Below are 17410 nucleotides of genomic sequence, written 5' to 3' on the forward strand. Positions count from 1 at the left end.
GACCCCCTGGGTGAAAGAATCCTGAAAAAATATTGTTTCAGATGAATAGCTCAGTGATATTTAGCTTATTAATATACAGTGCGAATAGGACAAGAAAGCCTGAGTTATTACTTCTGTCGTTCAGCTTTTCAAGATCCTCAACCCAGTGAGGCCTGAGCTAGCCTCTCAGCTGTCACTTCTAGTCTGTTAACTCCTCAGACACATTTTGTCACAGCCTGGGGAGCCGAAGCATGGAGACATTTGGAACCAGGCCTGTCCTGGGAAAATGACATTAGGTATTAGATTTATTTTAGTGAGCTTGTGCTTGTCGCAAGGCCTTCACAAGCAACTTCACCTGTGTGACCTACTGCCACCCCCACCCCCCCAAAAAAAAGACATCTTCTTTCTGAAAACCCCAGCTTAAAAAGGAAAAATTGCTGTCAGTTTTTCAGCTTCTTTATTTTTTTCTTCAGAAGGTTTGTAAAAACGTCATTAGAATGACATTTGTCAGGAACTAATTGGGTCTCCCTAGCACTGGTGTTTAGTGGTTTCCTACACTAATGATGCCCCTTCTAGCATTCAGGTGCCCCATTTGTAGCATGTTGAGACAAACTGCTAGATGACTTTGAAGTGATTTGGGTTGAAGCCACAAAGAGCCTCAATTTTTGTGCTTGGTTCTGAAGAACCAGGGTAGCTTCTGAAGTTCTCAGGAATGTACCACATTCGAAATCCCGTCTCTGTGACCAGTTCGGGTTTCGGTGATGGCAGTCCCTCCTCATGATACATTTCAAAGCAGCTCGGAACAGCTCTGCTCCAGCAGTTGCTGGAGTGCTGTTCCTTATCAGCGCTTCTGCCGTGCTCCAACAGAGGAGTGTTGGCAAGGTTCACACCAGATTCCTCTTTCAGGCTGTAATACCAGGCAGGGGATTACAATTGGCTGGAGCCGGGGGTTAAACACAGTGTGTTATCCAGCGGCGGGGGGGGGCGGTCTTGGAACACTAAATTCCTTTCCAGTGGTCTGTCTTCCATGAATAGACTTTCTAGGCTCTTCTATAAATATGATGGGGGGGTGAGAGGCGGGCAGTGAAGGAGAAGTTTATAAAGCCCACGGCCAACTATTACTTAGAGCACTCGCTCTTCCAAACAGCGCAGAGGAGAGCAGAGAACTGCAAAACCTTCTGAGGGTGGTCTGTCCCCGTTCCTAAAACGTTCCTCGCCGACATGTCCGAGCGCCACATTCCCTTCACTTTCCTTCGCGGCCCAAGCTGGGATCCCTTCCGAGACTGGTTCCACGGCAACCGGATCTTCGACCAGTCCTTCGGCATGCCAGCCCTCACCGAGGACTGGTACCACTGGCCGAGCACTCACTGGCCCGGCTACATTCGGCCCTCAGTTGTGGGCCCGGCAGCCGAAGCAGGGGCCCCCAGCGCTGTGAGCCCGCTGCCCCCGGGGCCGGCGATGTCGCCCTACGCCCGCGCGCTCTCCCGCCAGCTGAGCAGCGGCATGTCCGAGATCAAGCAGACCCAGGACCAGTGGAAAGTCAGCCTGGATGTCAACCACTTCTCCCCCGAGGAACTGGTGGTAAAAACCAAGGACGGCGTGGTGGAAATCACAGGTGAGTCCCGCAGGCAGCTCTGTCTTCCCCCCTCCTTCTGGGGGCGCTAGCGCTGCGAGGGGCGTGGCCACGGTACGGGCCCGAGCGGGCGTGAGGTGAGGGTCTGTATGGTGCACCAGCTTTCATGGGTTTTAAATCTTCGCAAACAGAACAAAATGACCTTTTTAATTTTAAAGGGTTAAAAAAAAAACTTCCAGACGTATTTTATTCCTTCCTTTCACCGTGAGTGCAGCCTTGATCATGTCATCTGTCTTATAAAGATTAATATGTAGTCATTGTTTGTTTCTGATTTATGTTTGTTTCTGTTTATGTGTTGCCTGTTTGTTTGGAGCAAATTAGTAAAAATAAGAAAGTCGACAGCTTCATAAAACACATTCTTTTAAAAGTTATGACAGCATTGAATGTTGGGAATATGGTATATCTCATGCTGTCTAGTTTATCTCAGTGAGAAAGTCTTTCTAGTTTTAAAAAAACAAATGTTTCTGAACTGGCCTTTGTTGTGGAAAATGAACAGAAGTCAACGTGTTCCCTGGATTCTCCTCAGAGCAGGGGGCAGCTGGGGTGACAGCACTGGTTCTCTGTTGAAGTGACACAGCTAGCACACACTGCCCCCGAGACTGGCCGAACTTGAATGCTTGATGAATTGAGTTTTACCATGGTCATAGCTGTGTTCGAAAGCAAGCTGATCTGCATCTGTTCCCGTCTACATCTGGTTTAATGGCAGTGTTAAAAAAATAGTTTCATCTGAAAAGCCAGCAAATTTGCCAATAACTGCGTCCCTCCTTCATCGGTGCCATGGGGATTGCAGCTGAGTCACTGATGACTCACACTTGCTTGTTGCTTTCAGAGTCAGCTGCTAGCCCAGCCAGGGCTGTTTCATTTCCTAATCAGACTTGCAAAGTTTTTAAGAAGCTTCACTTCGTGTGTCACTATTTGCAGCATTGGATTGCTTTTATAAAAGTATATAGGGCGGAGCTCTGCGCCTGTGGCTGGAAGGTTGCCGGTTCAAATCCTGCAGCTGGCAAAGGAATCCTACTCTGTTGGGCCCCTGAGCAAGGCTGTTAACCCCAACTGCTCCAGGGGTGCTGTACAATGACTGACCCTGCACTCTGACCCCAAGCTCTCTCCCTATCTGTTTGTCTCATGGAGAGCAAGCTGGGGTATGTGAAAAGATGAATTCCTAATTCAAGAAATTGTATAGGGCTAATAAAGTTATGTTATGTTACTGTAATAAGTCAGTTTTTACTGTTTTAGATTACTGTCTAAATTTGTTTTTATCACTTGATAATTTCCATTGCAACTTTGCATGAAGTAAAAAGACCATTTGTAATGATTTCCTAAAGTGCAACATTTATATACCTGTTTTCACGTGATGTCTCTCAAATGCATTGAAAAGTAATGGCTAAATTTAAGAAATCAACTGTAACCATGAGCACATATAAAATGAATGCAATCTATGGAATATGCTTCACTGTGATACAAGCAGTGCTTGTTTGCAGTAATAGTCAGTTGCCAAAGCAAACAACTGTGTTATCAGGATCTCAGTTTCAATAGGAATGTTCTATATTAAAGCAGGAAGACACACAGGGATCTATTAAAATGCTGTCAAGGGAGAATTGCCAGTTGCTAAAGGAAGCTGGTGTAACCTCAGAACTGAAAACATTCCATGCCTGACCTATGCATTTGTACCTGTAGGTAAACATGAAGAGAGACAGGATGAGCATGGCTACATTTCAAGATGCTTCACCAGAAAATACACGTGAGTATTAGAAAAACAGTATGAAGCATGTGTAATATATATTGTATAAAACTGGTAGCCTGTCTTTGTTGTGTGGAACACTTGTAGTAGGACTAGCTGATGCCCTCCTAGCAAAGTCCAGTTCATGAATTCAGTTTATGACAACATCACCTGTCCGGGCCCTCAGGCATGTGTTCCCTTTGCTTGCTGAAATCGGCAACGCTTTCTCGTTCCCCTCCCCAGGCTCCCTCCTGGCGTGGACGTCAACAAGGTGGTCTCCTCCCTCTCTCCAGAAGGAGTGCTGACCGTAGAGGCTCCTCTTCCCAAACCGGCAATCCAGGCTGCGGAAATTACCATCCCAGTCTCCCTGGAGAGCAAGGCCAAGCCTGCAGTCGAAACCAAGAAATAACCAGCATTGCTCTACCGACCTGCAAAGGCGCAGTGCAGTTAATATTGAACGCTTGACCACGCAGCAGTTTCCCAAATATTATAACAGAAACTATCTTTTGCTTGTTGTTTTTTTCATTCTTTTGAAATTGGCTCAATTTCTCGGTGAATGAAACATCCCCCCAGCACACTGACTTTGTATTATTACATTACGTGCTATTGCAAACCTGCATTTTTGCAGTCATTTCATCCTTCTTTTAGAGTTAGATTTAAAATACAATCCAAATACTCCCCTTTCACTTCTGCCTCCTGCTCTTAAGATTTGCTTGCTGCGCTCTGAATGCGATTAGACTTGGCTGGTGTGTGGGTATTGTTTTTTCTCCATTATGATACTGCAGCTCTGCTGGCTGCGGGTGTGCCATCTTCTGTGAAACTGCAGCTTGGTTTCTTCACTCAGGCACAACGTCCCTGCGTGAACACTAGGAGCATAGATAGCCTTGTCATTGGAATAAAAAATACAGGACATACTGTATGACTTTGGATGAGCTGAACTATGCATACAATACATTACAAGCCTTTTGTGGGAAAAAAAGAGATTTATTTCTAAGAAGTACAGAAAAGTAGGCTTTTATTCCTATTGTGAGACTAAAGAATAAATTACCAATTTGGTATAGCCTTCTGTTATTATTTTTGGTAATTGCTACTCACCATTGTTCTTGTTATGATATTTTGATTTGATGGAATCTGTTTAATGCTATAGTTTGCACATGGTAGAGATCGGCCTATATTTCAGTGGGTGTGAAGGTATTTCCATAATTTTGAAAAATAAATGCTTTGTCTTTTTTAAGTCAAAATAGTTGTGTGTGTTTCTTTAAGAGGATAGCATTAGAATCTGATTTTTTAACATACAGTAGATTGAGAATGGAGAAATGTTGTTCTTAATTTAATCAGATATTACAGGGCTGGAAGGGTGGTCTTGCACAGGATTTATTAGCTTTGACACTGCTTTCTTCACCAAGGTGTTACAGTACATTGTCACTGGCAGCTGAATGAAATACCAGCTGATTAGTTCTTGTATGTGTCTAATGTCATGGCTCAGACTTACGTTTTTGGTTTAAGATTAAACTTCAGACAAACACGTCTCCTGCTCCATAATTTTCCTCATTACTTTCTTTTGGACGGTTTTGATTTTGCCATATGCAGCAGTAAAGACATACTGTATAAGCTTTTAAACTTATGAACCTAGTCATTCAAAGGGGTATCAGTGTTATGCTCTTGCACAGCTGAAACTGTTCTTTCAAGAAGCCACAATAAACGGAAATGAACCAATTTTCTTTTCTTGTTCTGATGTCTCACAAACAGAAACAGAATGCAGAACAGTTTTCTTTTCGATATGAAAGCATGCATTTCTGCTGATGTGAAGTTACCTGCAATTCTTGTCAATAGCAATGGTAATGCGATATTTTGTCCATAGTATTGGAATGGTAGAAAAAATGCATTTGAATAACCACAAGTCTATGCTGATCAAGAAAGTGTTTGTTGTTTCTTTTAAAGAACGGACATGGTAACAAAAAGTAAGTAAAGAAACAAAAAGTAAGATTCAAAAGATGAATTATTCAGCTCCCTTTGCTGTCATGCATGGAAGTGGCTTTTATTTTTTTCTCACTGGCTCACTTTGTATATTTTATAACAGCCACGGCAGACACTCGTCAAAATAAAATCTATTTGGACGAAAAGACACTTCAGCCTGCCATCTTTTTGTGGGTAGTGGGCATTTAAAAAGAACATTAAAGACCCCAAGTTTTGTTATTCAACTGCCTAAATACTTTCAGAAATGCAGATCCTTATGTCTTCATTAGCAGTTAATCTATATTTGAGAGATGCTCCTATTATTAAGAAAAAGCATATGCTCTCTCTCTAATCCTGTTCTGTCTGAACCCCAGAGTATCCAAGAACCATACTGTATAAACAGGAAGGCAGAAACCTTCTTATCCTCTATACTGTAGATGACAAAGCTCCTTGTTCAGTCACTGAGTCATCATTCTCCAGTGCCCGTGAATCATGCTTTTTGTGTAGAATTCAAGATCCTCGAAAAACGACTCTTAAGCCTCCATTCACCCATTACATACACTGAACCCTCACACCACTGTTTTTATTAATAAAAATGTTCTTAGCATTGTGTGGCCGTCTAAGCAGACAAAGGAATGGTGATGGAATAGCTACTGTAAAGGCTTTGGAATCACTAAATTATTATGGCAGCCTCTTCTTGGGTCTGGCTAACAAAACGTAAGGAACTAGGGGCTGGAATAATGGTGTATGTAGTTTAACAAGAAAGAGTGACGTGCATACGATAGTTCATAAGCGTGGAACTGCCAATGGCTGACTTTCCATGCATAATTCAAGCAGGGTGCAGATTTGCTTTTTTTTAATTGTTAACAACACAAGGAGAGCCCGCTGAAGGAGTCTTTGCAGTTTCAGGACAAATGTGGAGCATAGCAGATATTCAGTAAAAACAGCAACAACAACAACTGTAAATAATACAGTAGATCCTGGTATCCCTCTGTTCTCTACACCTGCGGTGAATGGATTACCGTTACCTTTCCTTAATCAGCCTGACCAGAGGGATTTAAGGAAAAAGAGGGGTCCACTTCTCCCACAAACATAATGAAATGCTAGACCGAGCAAAGAGAACAGCACAAACACAAACGCACACACCTGCCCAAAATCGATAGCTTTCTGTGTCTTCATGCATACCAGCAAAGGAGTTTCCACGGCAACACGTAGAGTCATAGCTAGTCAACCAATCCACCTCCCTTCACAGCCTCCCTGGAGGTGTTCTGAGATGTGGAGAACAGCGCACAGGCCCTGCAGCTGAAACCAAGAGCCAGGATGAGAAAGAACCTATCCACTGCCACAGCTCCGGGTCTGTCACAACATCGAGCACAATTCCCAGGGGGTCTTAACCACTCCCTGGGACACTGCTGGCTGGCTCCTGGACTGAGCGATAATCTCCTGCATCTTGCATACTGCGCGTAGGGAAAAAACTCTGAAACATAGAAATAACTCCATCAGGGCTTCATCCTCATTTAATACAGGGCTGATTCTCACAGAAAGAGAATATAATTACCAGAGATAAAAGATTATACAGTATAATCCAATCACATTATTATTATTTATTATCATTGTTGTTGTTGCTTTAAAATGAAAGCAGAGGGATTAAAATGGATTTAAAAATTTGTAATAACATCTACAGACTATGAGCAGAATCAATGACTATTGAGCTCCTTTAAGCAAAATCAAACAGACACATACGATCTATAAACTGTATACAGTTCGTGCACTTGTGCGAAGATGTACAGTAGTTCTGCGGCAGCTCATTTCTTTTAACGAGAAAGAAAGGCCGGTCCTCCGTGTGAATCTCTTTCCCGTGCTCCGTGAAAGAGGCTGGGAGAAGAGTACGGCTTTGCATTGCCATGCACTAGTTAGGAACCGCTTTCTGAGTGTCCCAGGGGACTCCGGCTCTGTCTCACTCAGGCTGCAGGAGAATTCTAATTATAGTAGTGTCTCCTATCTGCTGTGCTTCTGGCACTTTCTCTTTTAATGAGCTCAGATCTACTGAGCCCGACGCCGGCATTATTTTGAGTCTGAAAACCCCAGGATTCGTCTTTTTTAAATTAATCTGATGGAATGAGAAATCCTAGATATCCAAGAAGAGCCGTAATATTTTTGCAAGTGTGACCACATGATGGCATACTCACTAGGAAAGCTTTTCTTTTTACATAGTGGTCAGTATTTTCTGAGCCCACTGTTTTATTTGAGGGGACGGGAAGACTACAATACCCAGAAGGCACTGTGACGAGACTCAGGCACGGCTGAGTGTTTAAGTGCCTGTAGGAGAAACTCAAGTCTTTCAAAACTGCACTTTCTTTTCTTTGTTTGTTAAATTGCATTACAGCATGTGCATGCAGCTCCAAGGTAGATGCTACTGTATTTGTTTTGTAGTCTATAACAAATCGATTGAAGCATTCCTAACATTAAAAATACATCTATCCCCATCACCTTATTTCAGCCTGGCAAAAAACAAAACAAAGGTAAGTTTTGGATTCTTTTATTTCAGTGACAAATTTTGCACAATCTTGCAGAACGATGAGTTACTGGGCAGTAGGATGGGAGATTTGTTCTGGGAAGGCCTCAGCTAAGTTGTTTTGTTTTTAATCTCTCTAGGGATTCCTGTTTGTTACTAGCCTGCAGCCCCTTTAATAATTATGTGACACAAAGCACCCAAGTATTGAGAACTTTTAGCTTCTGTATGTGTTGACATTTAAAGACTACTGTGTGTGTCAGCCCTGTGTTTCATTATAAAGATTTAGAAAAAAGGCTTTTTTTTGTGTATTTCTCTTAGAAAATATGCTAACTTTCAGCATTTGAATTTCTGTGGTTGAAGATGGTCAGCAGTGCTGCCTCGCAGAGCTAGGGCCTAGGTTCAGTGCTAGACCTGGGGTGCTATCTGTGTGGAGTTTGTACAGTTTGTTCTCCCCATGCTCATGTAGGTTTCCTCTAGGTGCTCCAGTTTCCTCCCACAGTCCAAAGATGCTGGTACTGTAGGTTAATTGGGAAAACTGGCCCTAGTGTGAGCGTGTGTGTCTGTGCCTGCCCTGAGACGGACTGGTGTCCTGTCCAGGGTGTATCCTGCCATGCTTGCTAGGATAGGCTTCAGCTCTCTCGTGACCCTGTATTGGATAAATCAGTTAGACACTGGATGGATGGAAGGAATAGTGAAAGTCACTCTTACGTTCCCACCGTGTGTGTCTGTGTGCCCTGCGATGGACTGGTGTCCCAGCCCGGGTGTACTCTGCCTTACGCCCATTGCTTACCAAGATAGCCTTCTGTTCCCCTCCAGCTGTGTTTGAAGAAGTGGTTAGAAAACGGCCGGAACCAGTTTTAATGTATCTTTTCATATATGCCATTCTGGTTTTGAGGTGGAGAACTTGGGCATGCTTTTTCTATTTGCAATCAAAGGCTGTAAATGGTTGTTACTGTCAATGCCATGTGGAGAATTTTGAAAAGCTTATTTATTCTGCATTCTGTCCTGGGACCTCAGCATACAGTATACTGTACAGTAGGTGGGCAGTTAACTTTCAATGAGGGTGGGGGTGTGTCTGCAAAAGACTAATGTTACAACTCTATGAAAACATCTTATTTCATTACAGTTATATTAATGGTAGAGAGGTTAATTCCAGAAAATTAGAAGAGAGAAATAGGTCGTTATTTTATAAATATAATACAATATAAAGGGATAGTTTTGAGTATTCGCCAGCAATGGCCCCAGTGAACCCCCCTTCTGTGGGCTGCTTTGTAGTGTCAAAAGCTCTTTTAGTTTTTTGTTTTTTTTTTTATATGATTAACTGTATGTTTTGAAATGATCTCTGGAATCACTTTCATGGTCTCATCATGAGGTTTGAACAATGGAAAAATATTCTATTTTTTCAGCTGTGCTACAGTATGTTCTTGCTGCCATTTGCCATTAGTTGTTGCCAGTGACCTATAAATCTGTATAAAAGCAGAAGTGATTAGGTTATGCCAATAGGGTGTTGAAAAGAGAAAAGTGATTTTCTGTTGCTACTTTTGTCAATAAAAACATCAGGAAAAAGAAATTTCCCTTTCACAAAGCTGTGGCTTTAGTGCTAAGTTTGCTTTTTTAGTTTGCTTTTCTAATTTAACATCCCCTAAGTACTGTATGTTACAGAGTGTATAAACCCTCTTGGAAAAATATTTTCTTTTATACAATGTTTTTTATTACTTAATTACTTAATTCATGAAACCCATGTAACACTTAGATGTGGATCATAAAAAAACATCCAAATAAATAAAGAATAAGCTTTATATCTGTCAAAAACAACTGCGCACAAGGCTGTCTGCCCCTGTAAAAGATATCCTGAAATCACATTGAAGATCAGTAACCCTTCCTGAAATAACTCACCAAAGGAGTTTAAACAATCTGATAATTTGCTAGTCCCATAAATAGAAACCGAAGCAGAGTTTAATCCTCACATCTCGAGCTAAAGATCACGCCAGGCCACGACATACTTTGCCATTTTAGCCCAGTGCTCTGACCTGATTAATGTTTTCCTCCCTGCTTTGTCGTATAAGAACTATAAGAACTGTTGCTCAGATGTTTCAGCTACAGTACTTCCTAAGGTTTCACAAAAAAAAACATTTCAGACTTCAAAAATATTTGCTCAGTGGTGATTTGGTGATTCCCCCTCCCTGTGCTAATCATTACGTAACTGCTTTATTTCTTGTTCCAAGTCCCAGTTTGACACATGAACAAACACTAGGTAACATATTAAGTGAAGGGTACCTACTGAAGCAGGTGATTAAACTTAGTGAGGCCTTGGATTGTTTAATTGCGCCCATCAAGAAATAAACTGGGGCAAGGAGCCTAATGGAGCTAAATCTGAGCTACAACGTTTATACCCTGTCAAATATAGTACAGATCCTGATTTTCTTTCTAATGGTAAACCTGTCTATGAGTCTCCCTTGTGCTTAGCCCTAGGGGATGCAACATAATGTGTTTACTGCCCAGTATATTTCAGCTGTATCATTGCACACATACCGTAGATCGCATGTTTATTCTGCAGACACCTTAAGCAAACAAGAATTAAAAAAATTCATAATCAGCTGAGCACATCCATCGTCAGGCTGGATTATTGTTTGGGGAAAGCTGAAGCCTATTCTAAGGGCAGAGGGTGCGAGACAGGACCGAGAGCACATTACTGTCCTCCTGGATAGGACACCACTCCCTCACTAGGTCATGAAGAAAAGGACAATCGAGAGTGGCCAATCAGACATAGCCAGCATGTGTTTGAGAGGCAAACACAAACTGGAGCATTTGAAGGAAAAGAACGAGAACAAGGAGAGAGCATGAACACTCCACACAGACAGATGCTCTAGGGCAGTATTGAACCCAGGACCCTATACTAGTGAGTTAGTAGCACAAGCTGCTACTGCATGTCACTGTGCTTGCCCAGTTGGGCACATACAGATTCAAAGATCAGGAGATCTTCAGAAATGAACCTGGGCATTCCATCAAGTCAGATGGGAGAACTGTTCACTAAAAGCCATGTTTGCTTTCTGAGCCAAGTAGCAGCTCCTGCAGCTGTTCATTGACATGATGGGCTCAGCAAGGACATGAGTCATCGCCGCTCACTTTTAAAGCAAGGTGAATTATTCAGCTCAATTCTATACCAGCCCCATGCTGAGCAGCCAAACCCAGAGCAAAAGGCAACACCCAGGCTGTGTTTCTTTTAGCAATCGCATGGCCAGGACACACTCCGATTGGCTGCTTTCTTTCTCCCCAGAATCTGTTCTGATGCCTGAGCTGTCAAGATTAAGTAGGCCAGCTCTCTGAAGGCTTGCCTAATGTTACTCTGAGACAATTGTGAAAAAAGCAACTGCCTGCGTACCTGCATTTCTGAAGCAAGGAATCCTGTTTAAGCAGATTCTAGACTGGGGCACTGGGTGTGAGATCATCAAGATCCTCTTTTAATACAGTATACCGTATAACGGAAAAATCTTTGGTATCCTAGCCTTCCTGAACAGTGTAGTCTGAGACTTACAGGGTAAAATGAGTTCAGTACTGAAGAATGGTTGTGTGTAGTTCACTGGTTGATTGAATACATATTCTGCTGCTTATCAGAGTTGGATATGGGGAAAAACAGAAAAGGTGACTGATCTGTCCCTCCGTTCTTAACATTGCGCACTCTAAGACCACTGTAGACAAGATACTAATGTGAAAAAAATAGATATATTCATGCAGATTATGTATCGTTACATCCATACAATACAGATTTTGTGCAGGCTCGTGATTTAGATCAACCTTGTTTGCTTTAAAAAAATAAAAACGTCTGATGCATTGTGCACTCGCAAGGTCAGCCATGGAGCTAATTTTAGCATGCCACTGATACGATGAGTGTGTGTCAGAGTTATGGGAGCGCTAGCAGCGGTGGTAGTTTTCAAGCCCGTTTTCTACAGCCTGTATTGGCTCAACGATGTCGCCAAGCTTTCGCCTGTTAGGAAAAAGAGTGGCTCACTCAGGGGAGAGTGGTGATTGAATGGGGTTTCTGCAACTCAGAAATAGAGGACTGTGCATGCCAGCCTACCAGTGGGTTCACTAATCTCTGGCCCCTTGTGTGCTTTCAATGTCTGTGGCTCACACTGCTATTTTGCTCAGTCTCTCGTGGCCATTTTCATGTTTTTCATTTGTTTTTGTTTTTGTTTTTTAACACGAGAGGAGATCTCTCAGACAAGACGTAGTCACGACCAGGGAGATGGTTCCAGTTGCCCCAGCGGGACACACGATGTGCTGCCAGAAAATGTGCGATGCAAATATGGGGTACAAATATGGGGTACAGCCATCTGTAGCAAGTCTCTTAATGCATTTCTATGAACCTGGGCAACACCGCCTGATATTGAACTGGAGTGACATCAGTGCATATGTAACTACTAATGATGATCCTCCGTGAGGGCTTTTTCATGTTGACACAGTCCTGAGGCCAGAGGAGAACGCTAGGGAATTGTGGAAAAAGAGATGAGCAGAGTGGTTTCCTTTAACACCATTAATGCTTTTGGAATGCAGGTTATAGGGATGCATCTTTGGCTGGAGAAAGGAAGCACTGGGAAATTACATGGCCTGAAGACCTGAAATTATCTTCCCAGACGAGAGGATTAAAATGGGAAAACAGAAAACCCAGCATGCAGATTGATACAGCTGCAGAGGCAGCAGAGATAGAATAGGCATAGCAGCCACAAGAGTGAGCAAAATGCATTGATGCTTATCAGGTAGGACTTGTCAGTAGGCATGAGTTAAGGAAAGGAGGGCGTCCTGTATCACAAGGACTATATTTAATGTAAATCTTTCTTTCATTACAGTCTGCCTGGTACTACTATACACGATCCAAACTGATGTTCTTAAGATCTGGAACTTCCAGCTAGCCAGGTACAATGTAAAGAATCAGCAATAAGCCTAGAAGTCATGCATTGACTGTGGTATTTCTTCAAAGCCCTGATGCACCACACAAGGTGTACGCTATCCTTGTGGTTTCTCTGTCCTTGGATTAAAAATAATTAATGTGAGCAGTACTTTGGCTGTAGGCTCAAACCCACAATTCTTTTGTTGCAGGTCACACCTGTACCATACATTGTTTTCTGCTCTGCAAACAGCTGTTTATTTATACAGTTGACTCTTACAGTACATTGGTTATTAACTGTATATTGCAGTGCAGTAGCACTTGGAAAGTGTGGTAGCTAAAACTTACTGAGTAGAGTGTTTTGTAAACAGTATGTGTATCACTGCTGTCTGTTGGTGCTGCATCACAATTTGACCCTTCTGTGGCAGTTGTATATCATTTGTGTTATCGCCTTCTCTGACACCTTTGATAAGAGCTAGAGTAGCAAAAGGCAGGCCTTGCAGAATGCAGGGTTAATGCCTGGGTGTCTGAGGGGCATTGACACTATTTCCTGCCAGAAAGAGAGCACACTGACAGATTGGCACCCAATTTAAATGGGTGCTTCTCTGGGACATGGAAGAGTTTCCAAGCATATGTCACGCAGGTCCTTGTTCTCTTATTGATATCAAAACAGCCCAGCTTTAAAGCTGTGATCTTTCAAACAGAGGGCTACACAAACAATGAGCTGAAGGTTTTTCAGTGCTGAGAAAAGCTCCTGTGATTCTGGCTCATACAGATTTCTGCAATTCTAGCCCATACAGCATAAATGTACACATTAACAATAAGCTGTTACTTGTGTAAAATGTACAATGGAAAATATTCTTTGCAGCAAATTTATGAGCACCTTCTTCAGCTGTGAAAAAAGTAACTGCAGAGGAGAGGAACAGAGGACAGATGAGGAAGGACAGCTTACAGAAATTGGCTTCCAAGGTCACCTTGTCCTTGTGTCACCTGTAGTTATTTTAGTTCAAATTGCTTAACAGACAGACACCCATCTTCACCCATCATGTCTACTTATGTTAGTGATCCTTACTTCTGTTGTTACTCCTTAAAAGAATATAATGTTTTTTTACCAATTGGGAATTTGGGTCGCCCTCAGTGCTGAGGCTGGCACAGTTCTCCATTTAGAGACGGTGCAGCAATGCGCAACAACCCAGCCTCTGAGCCCAGGTTCCTCCAGAATTTTAATGCACTCAGCTGCTGGAATGCTTTATCTTTTTGTAGGATGTGATAGGTGTCTGAGCAGTGCAGCAGGGAGTTGTGCTAATAATGGGATGCTTATTATAGCCCTAGCAACAAGGAAGCGATTGGCTGTTGCCCAGCCCGAGCCTTGCTGTCATTGGCTACGAAGAGATAGCTCTAACCGTAGAAATTCATTTCACGAAAGAGTCACTCTAGGGGGCTGCAGTCCAGGCTTCGAAGATCTTACTGCCTGCCACTTTGGTTTGTCAGACAGTGCAAAGTCCTGGCTTTGCATGTAGTAGACAGATGTGCATGAATAACCATAAGCTATTAGCTTTGAAGCACCCCTGCTCATGCGGCAGGTATTTTGACATGCATTAGCTAATGTTTGATCAACACACACAAGTCAGGTAATGACTGGTCTACTTAAAGCTTTATACAGGGAATTAAAGTACAATCAGACGGAAGATTAAATCACCCTTATATTGGAGAAAACAAAACATATATTTTCAACGAAACCTTTGCTGTAGAGTAAGTTTGTGTTACCTAAAAGAAGGCACAGGAGTTTTACAGTATATATAGAAGCTGCACCCTGACTGGGAAAAATAGTCTTCATATTTAATTAAATTACAATTCCACTGCTCAGAAGATCTATTTCAAACAAACGTGCAGTGTATCTCTTACATTATGTACAGCATGTCATATAACAAGTGCAGCTACAGACTTGAGTTAGAGTTCTTGATGTCTGTTCTGAACTTGACTGTCTTACCTCTACATCATGCTCTTACAGTATATGTGGAGCTTGAGTGTTCTCCTCATGTTCAGGTGATCCAGTTTTCTCCCAGCCCGGAAAGTAGTTTTGGCTAGGGATGGTGGATACTCTGGTTTGTCCTATATTTCTGACTGGTGTCGCAGCTATATGCTCTCAGTCCTGTCTTGTGCAGTTTAACAATAATGCGTGAACATACTGAGCTAAAAACATTGGTTAGGCATTGTTGAAGCACAAACAGCACACGGTTAAGCAACACTAATTTTAATAAAACAAGCAGAGGGCAGACTCATCTGGGAAAGAGCAGCACTGAGTGTGGAAGTTATCAATAAGGATGTTACACATGGATATGTTTCACATTGATCCAATTTAAGCCAAAAGAGGAGACAATTGTAAGTTGTCACCCCAGTAACAAGATGTAAAATGAGCTGCAGACCAAAAGTTTAATTCAAACTGAAGGTGGCACAGTGTTCCTGTCTAGAGCACCTTTTGTGTGGATTTTGATTATGAAATTCTTATGGTGCTCTTTTCAGCCTGCAGTCCAAAGCCATATTGTTCAGGTTAATTGGTGACCTCGGCAGACAGCCTAGGTGCTAACAAACATTGCTGTGTATGTCATTCTGTTTCAAAGAATCGTACCGGATTAAAACAGTATAAAACAAATGCTTTGGAATTAGTTAAATCAGGAGTTTGTACTGGAGCAGATTTTTAGCTGTATTTTTCATATATAGAAAATTGTAAGCTAGAATTGACTGTGAATGTACTTTCTTCCACATTGATAAGCTGGAGTTCAGAAAGCAGCGAGACAATGGCAGTGCAGCCTCTCTGATCTAGCTAAGGCAGAGCTGCATTGCTCAGATGACAGCTTGACTGCTCATTCCCTGCTCTGCATTGCAGCAATGCAGGCAGGAGCAAAGAGGGAAGCCGCAGTCGCAGTGCAGTGCAGATCTTGAGCAAAGTGTAAGACAGTATCTGTACTCCTTAATACAAGCCTCATTATACACTGCAAGTGTAAATAGAGCATCAGAGAACCCAATAGTTTACTGTGTGATGGAGCTCAGAACAAGATTTAATTCCTTTAAGTATCCTGAGCTTTTTTAAATGGCTGTAAGCATGCCCGAAGAGCCCTTAAAGTTATAGGTTTTAGGACATAAAATTCAAACCTTTTTAAATTCCCCTTTCCTTGTTTGTTCCGACCTGTAGGATATGGTTTCCTTAACTCCAGTGTGACCAAGAGGCAGATGTCAAGCTCCTAGGCTCATGAACCTGGAAAACCTGGTACTGCTGGTCCACCTCTATGACATTTAGTGTATGTTATTTATTTTCCCTTCATGCTATGAAACAATGAAATACTCACACATGAATCACTTGAACCAACATTTTCAAGTCAAATTCACAGTCCGAACAGATGTTGCTTGAATTACTGACAAACTTTTAAAAAAGCAGAAAATGGGTGTTTTACATGGCTGTGCAAGCTGAAGAGGAATTTGTAGAATACTGTGAATTACGATTGTGCAGGGGACGTTCATCTTGCTTATTGTGCTTTTTGGTTCCATATGCCTTGCAATTTGGAAGTTTTAAAAGCTAGAACTCAAAACCCCACGGCCGGTTTTCTCTCCTCTGAAACACACACTCCAAACAGGGGTTTACCAGATGATTCACACAGGAGACACCAGGTTTCAGACCTAGAACTGCTGAGGCTATACAGTAGCATTAGAATAGGTTACAACTTCTAAATTCATTTCATGTTGCATTTTCTTTTTAAAGGATAAAAGCTTCCAAAAAGACATTTAAGTTACTGTGTAGTAAAACATCGATTTTTTGCGCCACACTAAACATCTTCCCCCACCTCACTTCCTGTCACTCTCTGTTGAGGATGCCTTTTATTAATCTGCCACCACTCATTTCACAAGGTTTTCAGCACACTCTGGCCAGGATACTCCATGGGCTTTTTTCCATGCTTTTAACAAATACACTGCGCAACAAAAGAATGTAAAAAAAATTACACAGGTACTCAATTTTGTGATGATGGAGAGCTTTCTGAAGAACAAAAGAATTGATTTTCAACAGCAAAATGGAGTAATTTTCACATTGGGGATGACTAGCTGTTCAATCCTGGCCTCTGATTGGGGCTGGTCTTTTCAGACTCTCTTTGGAGCTTGAGTCAGGATAAGACTGGAGCTTATTTTTCCAATGAACAGCTGCTTCTATTTGCATAAAAATGCCGAGCAGGGCCTACTGCAGGGATGCCATTGTGCTGTGGCATCTCTAATTGCTGTTGATTCTGTATTTTGTGATTCAACTCAGCGTGTGCTGCCACTGAGATCGGCACCGCAGTCCCGCCCTCCTGAAGTCCCGTATGGACTTGAAAAGCTCTTGGGAGGTAATCGCTTGAACTCCGGCGTGGCTCATCCAGAAACTCATCCTTGGAGCACAGGTCAAGCTCCACGGCCCACGCACCATGGCCCAGACGTGGCAATTCCCAAAATGGTGGCGCCCCCAGGGTAGCTTGGCATCCTGCCTGAAGCCTGTAAGCTTGCCAGTGAGAGATGTCCTGCTCCTCCAGTCTGCAGCCCTATCAGGCACTGCGGAGCTTACAGCCTGTCTAAAGATTAATGACTGACAGGTGGGAGTGTCTGTCATTTGGCGATTTCAAATCGGGTAGATATGAATCTGATATGAAATATGATATCTGTGGATGTGAAAGTAATCTGTGATTCTTGTTCTTATTG

At 42.4% G+C, this 17410-nt stretch overlaps 1 protein-coding gene across 1 annotated transcript; it reads left to right on the forward strand.

The window, feature by feature from the left end:
* The first annotated feature begins 1085 nt into the window (after positions 1-1085).
* On the forward strand, positions 1086-5048 carry hspb1 (heat shock protein, alpha-crystallin-related, 1). Its single transcript, XM_006640987.3, has 3 exons — positions 1086-1594; positions 3290-3353; positions 3576-5048. Exons 1-3 carry the CDS (start codon positions 1201-1203, stop codon positions 3739-3741), a joined length of 624 nt encoding a protein of 207 aa, XP_006641050.1. The 5' UTR covers positions 1086-1200; the 3' UTR covers positions 3742-5048.
* The last annotated feature ends 12362 nt before the right edge of the window (positions 5049-17410 follow it).

This window comes from Lepisosteus oculatus, chromosome 26 (assembly GCF_040954835.1).
Source record: "Lepisosteus oculatus isolate fLepOcu1 chromosome 26, fLepOcu1.hap2, whole genome shotgun sequence".
NCBI lineage: Eukaryota > Metazoa > Chordata > Actinopteri > Semionotiformes > Lepisosteidae > Lepisosteus > Lepisosteus oculatus.

Excerpts from the sequence above, each read along its gene's own strand:
- hspb1 (XM_006640987.3), top strand. The coding sequence starts at position 1,201 with ATGTCCGAGCGCCACATTCCCTTCACTTTCCTTCGCGGCCCAAGCTGG. Across the intron at positions 1,595-3,289 it reads CGGCGTGGTGGAAATCACAG|GTAAACATGAAGAGAGACAG; the intron begins GTGAGTCCCGCA and ends TTGTACCTGTAG. Across the intron at positions 3,354-3,575 it reads TGCTTCACCAGAAAATACAC|GCTCCCTCCTGGCGTGGACG; the intron begins GTGAGTATTAGA and ends TCCCCTCCCCAG.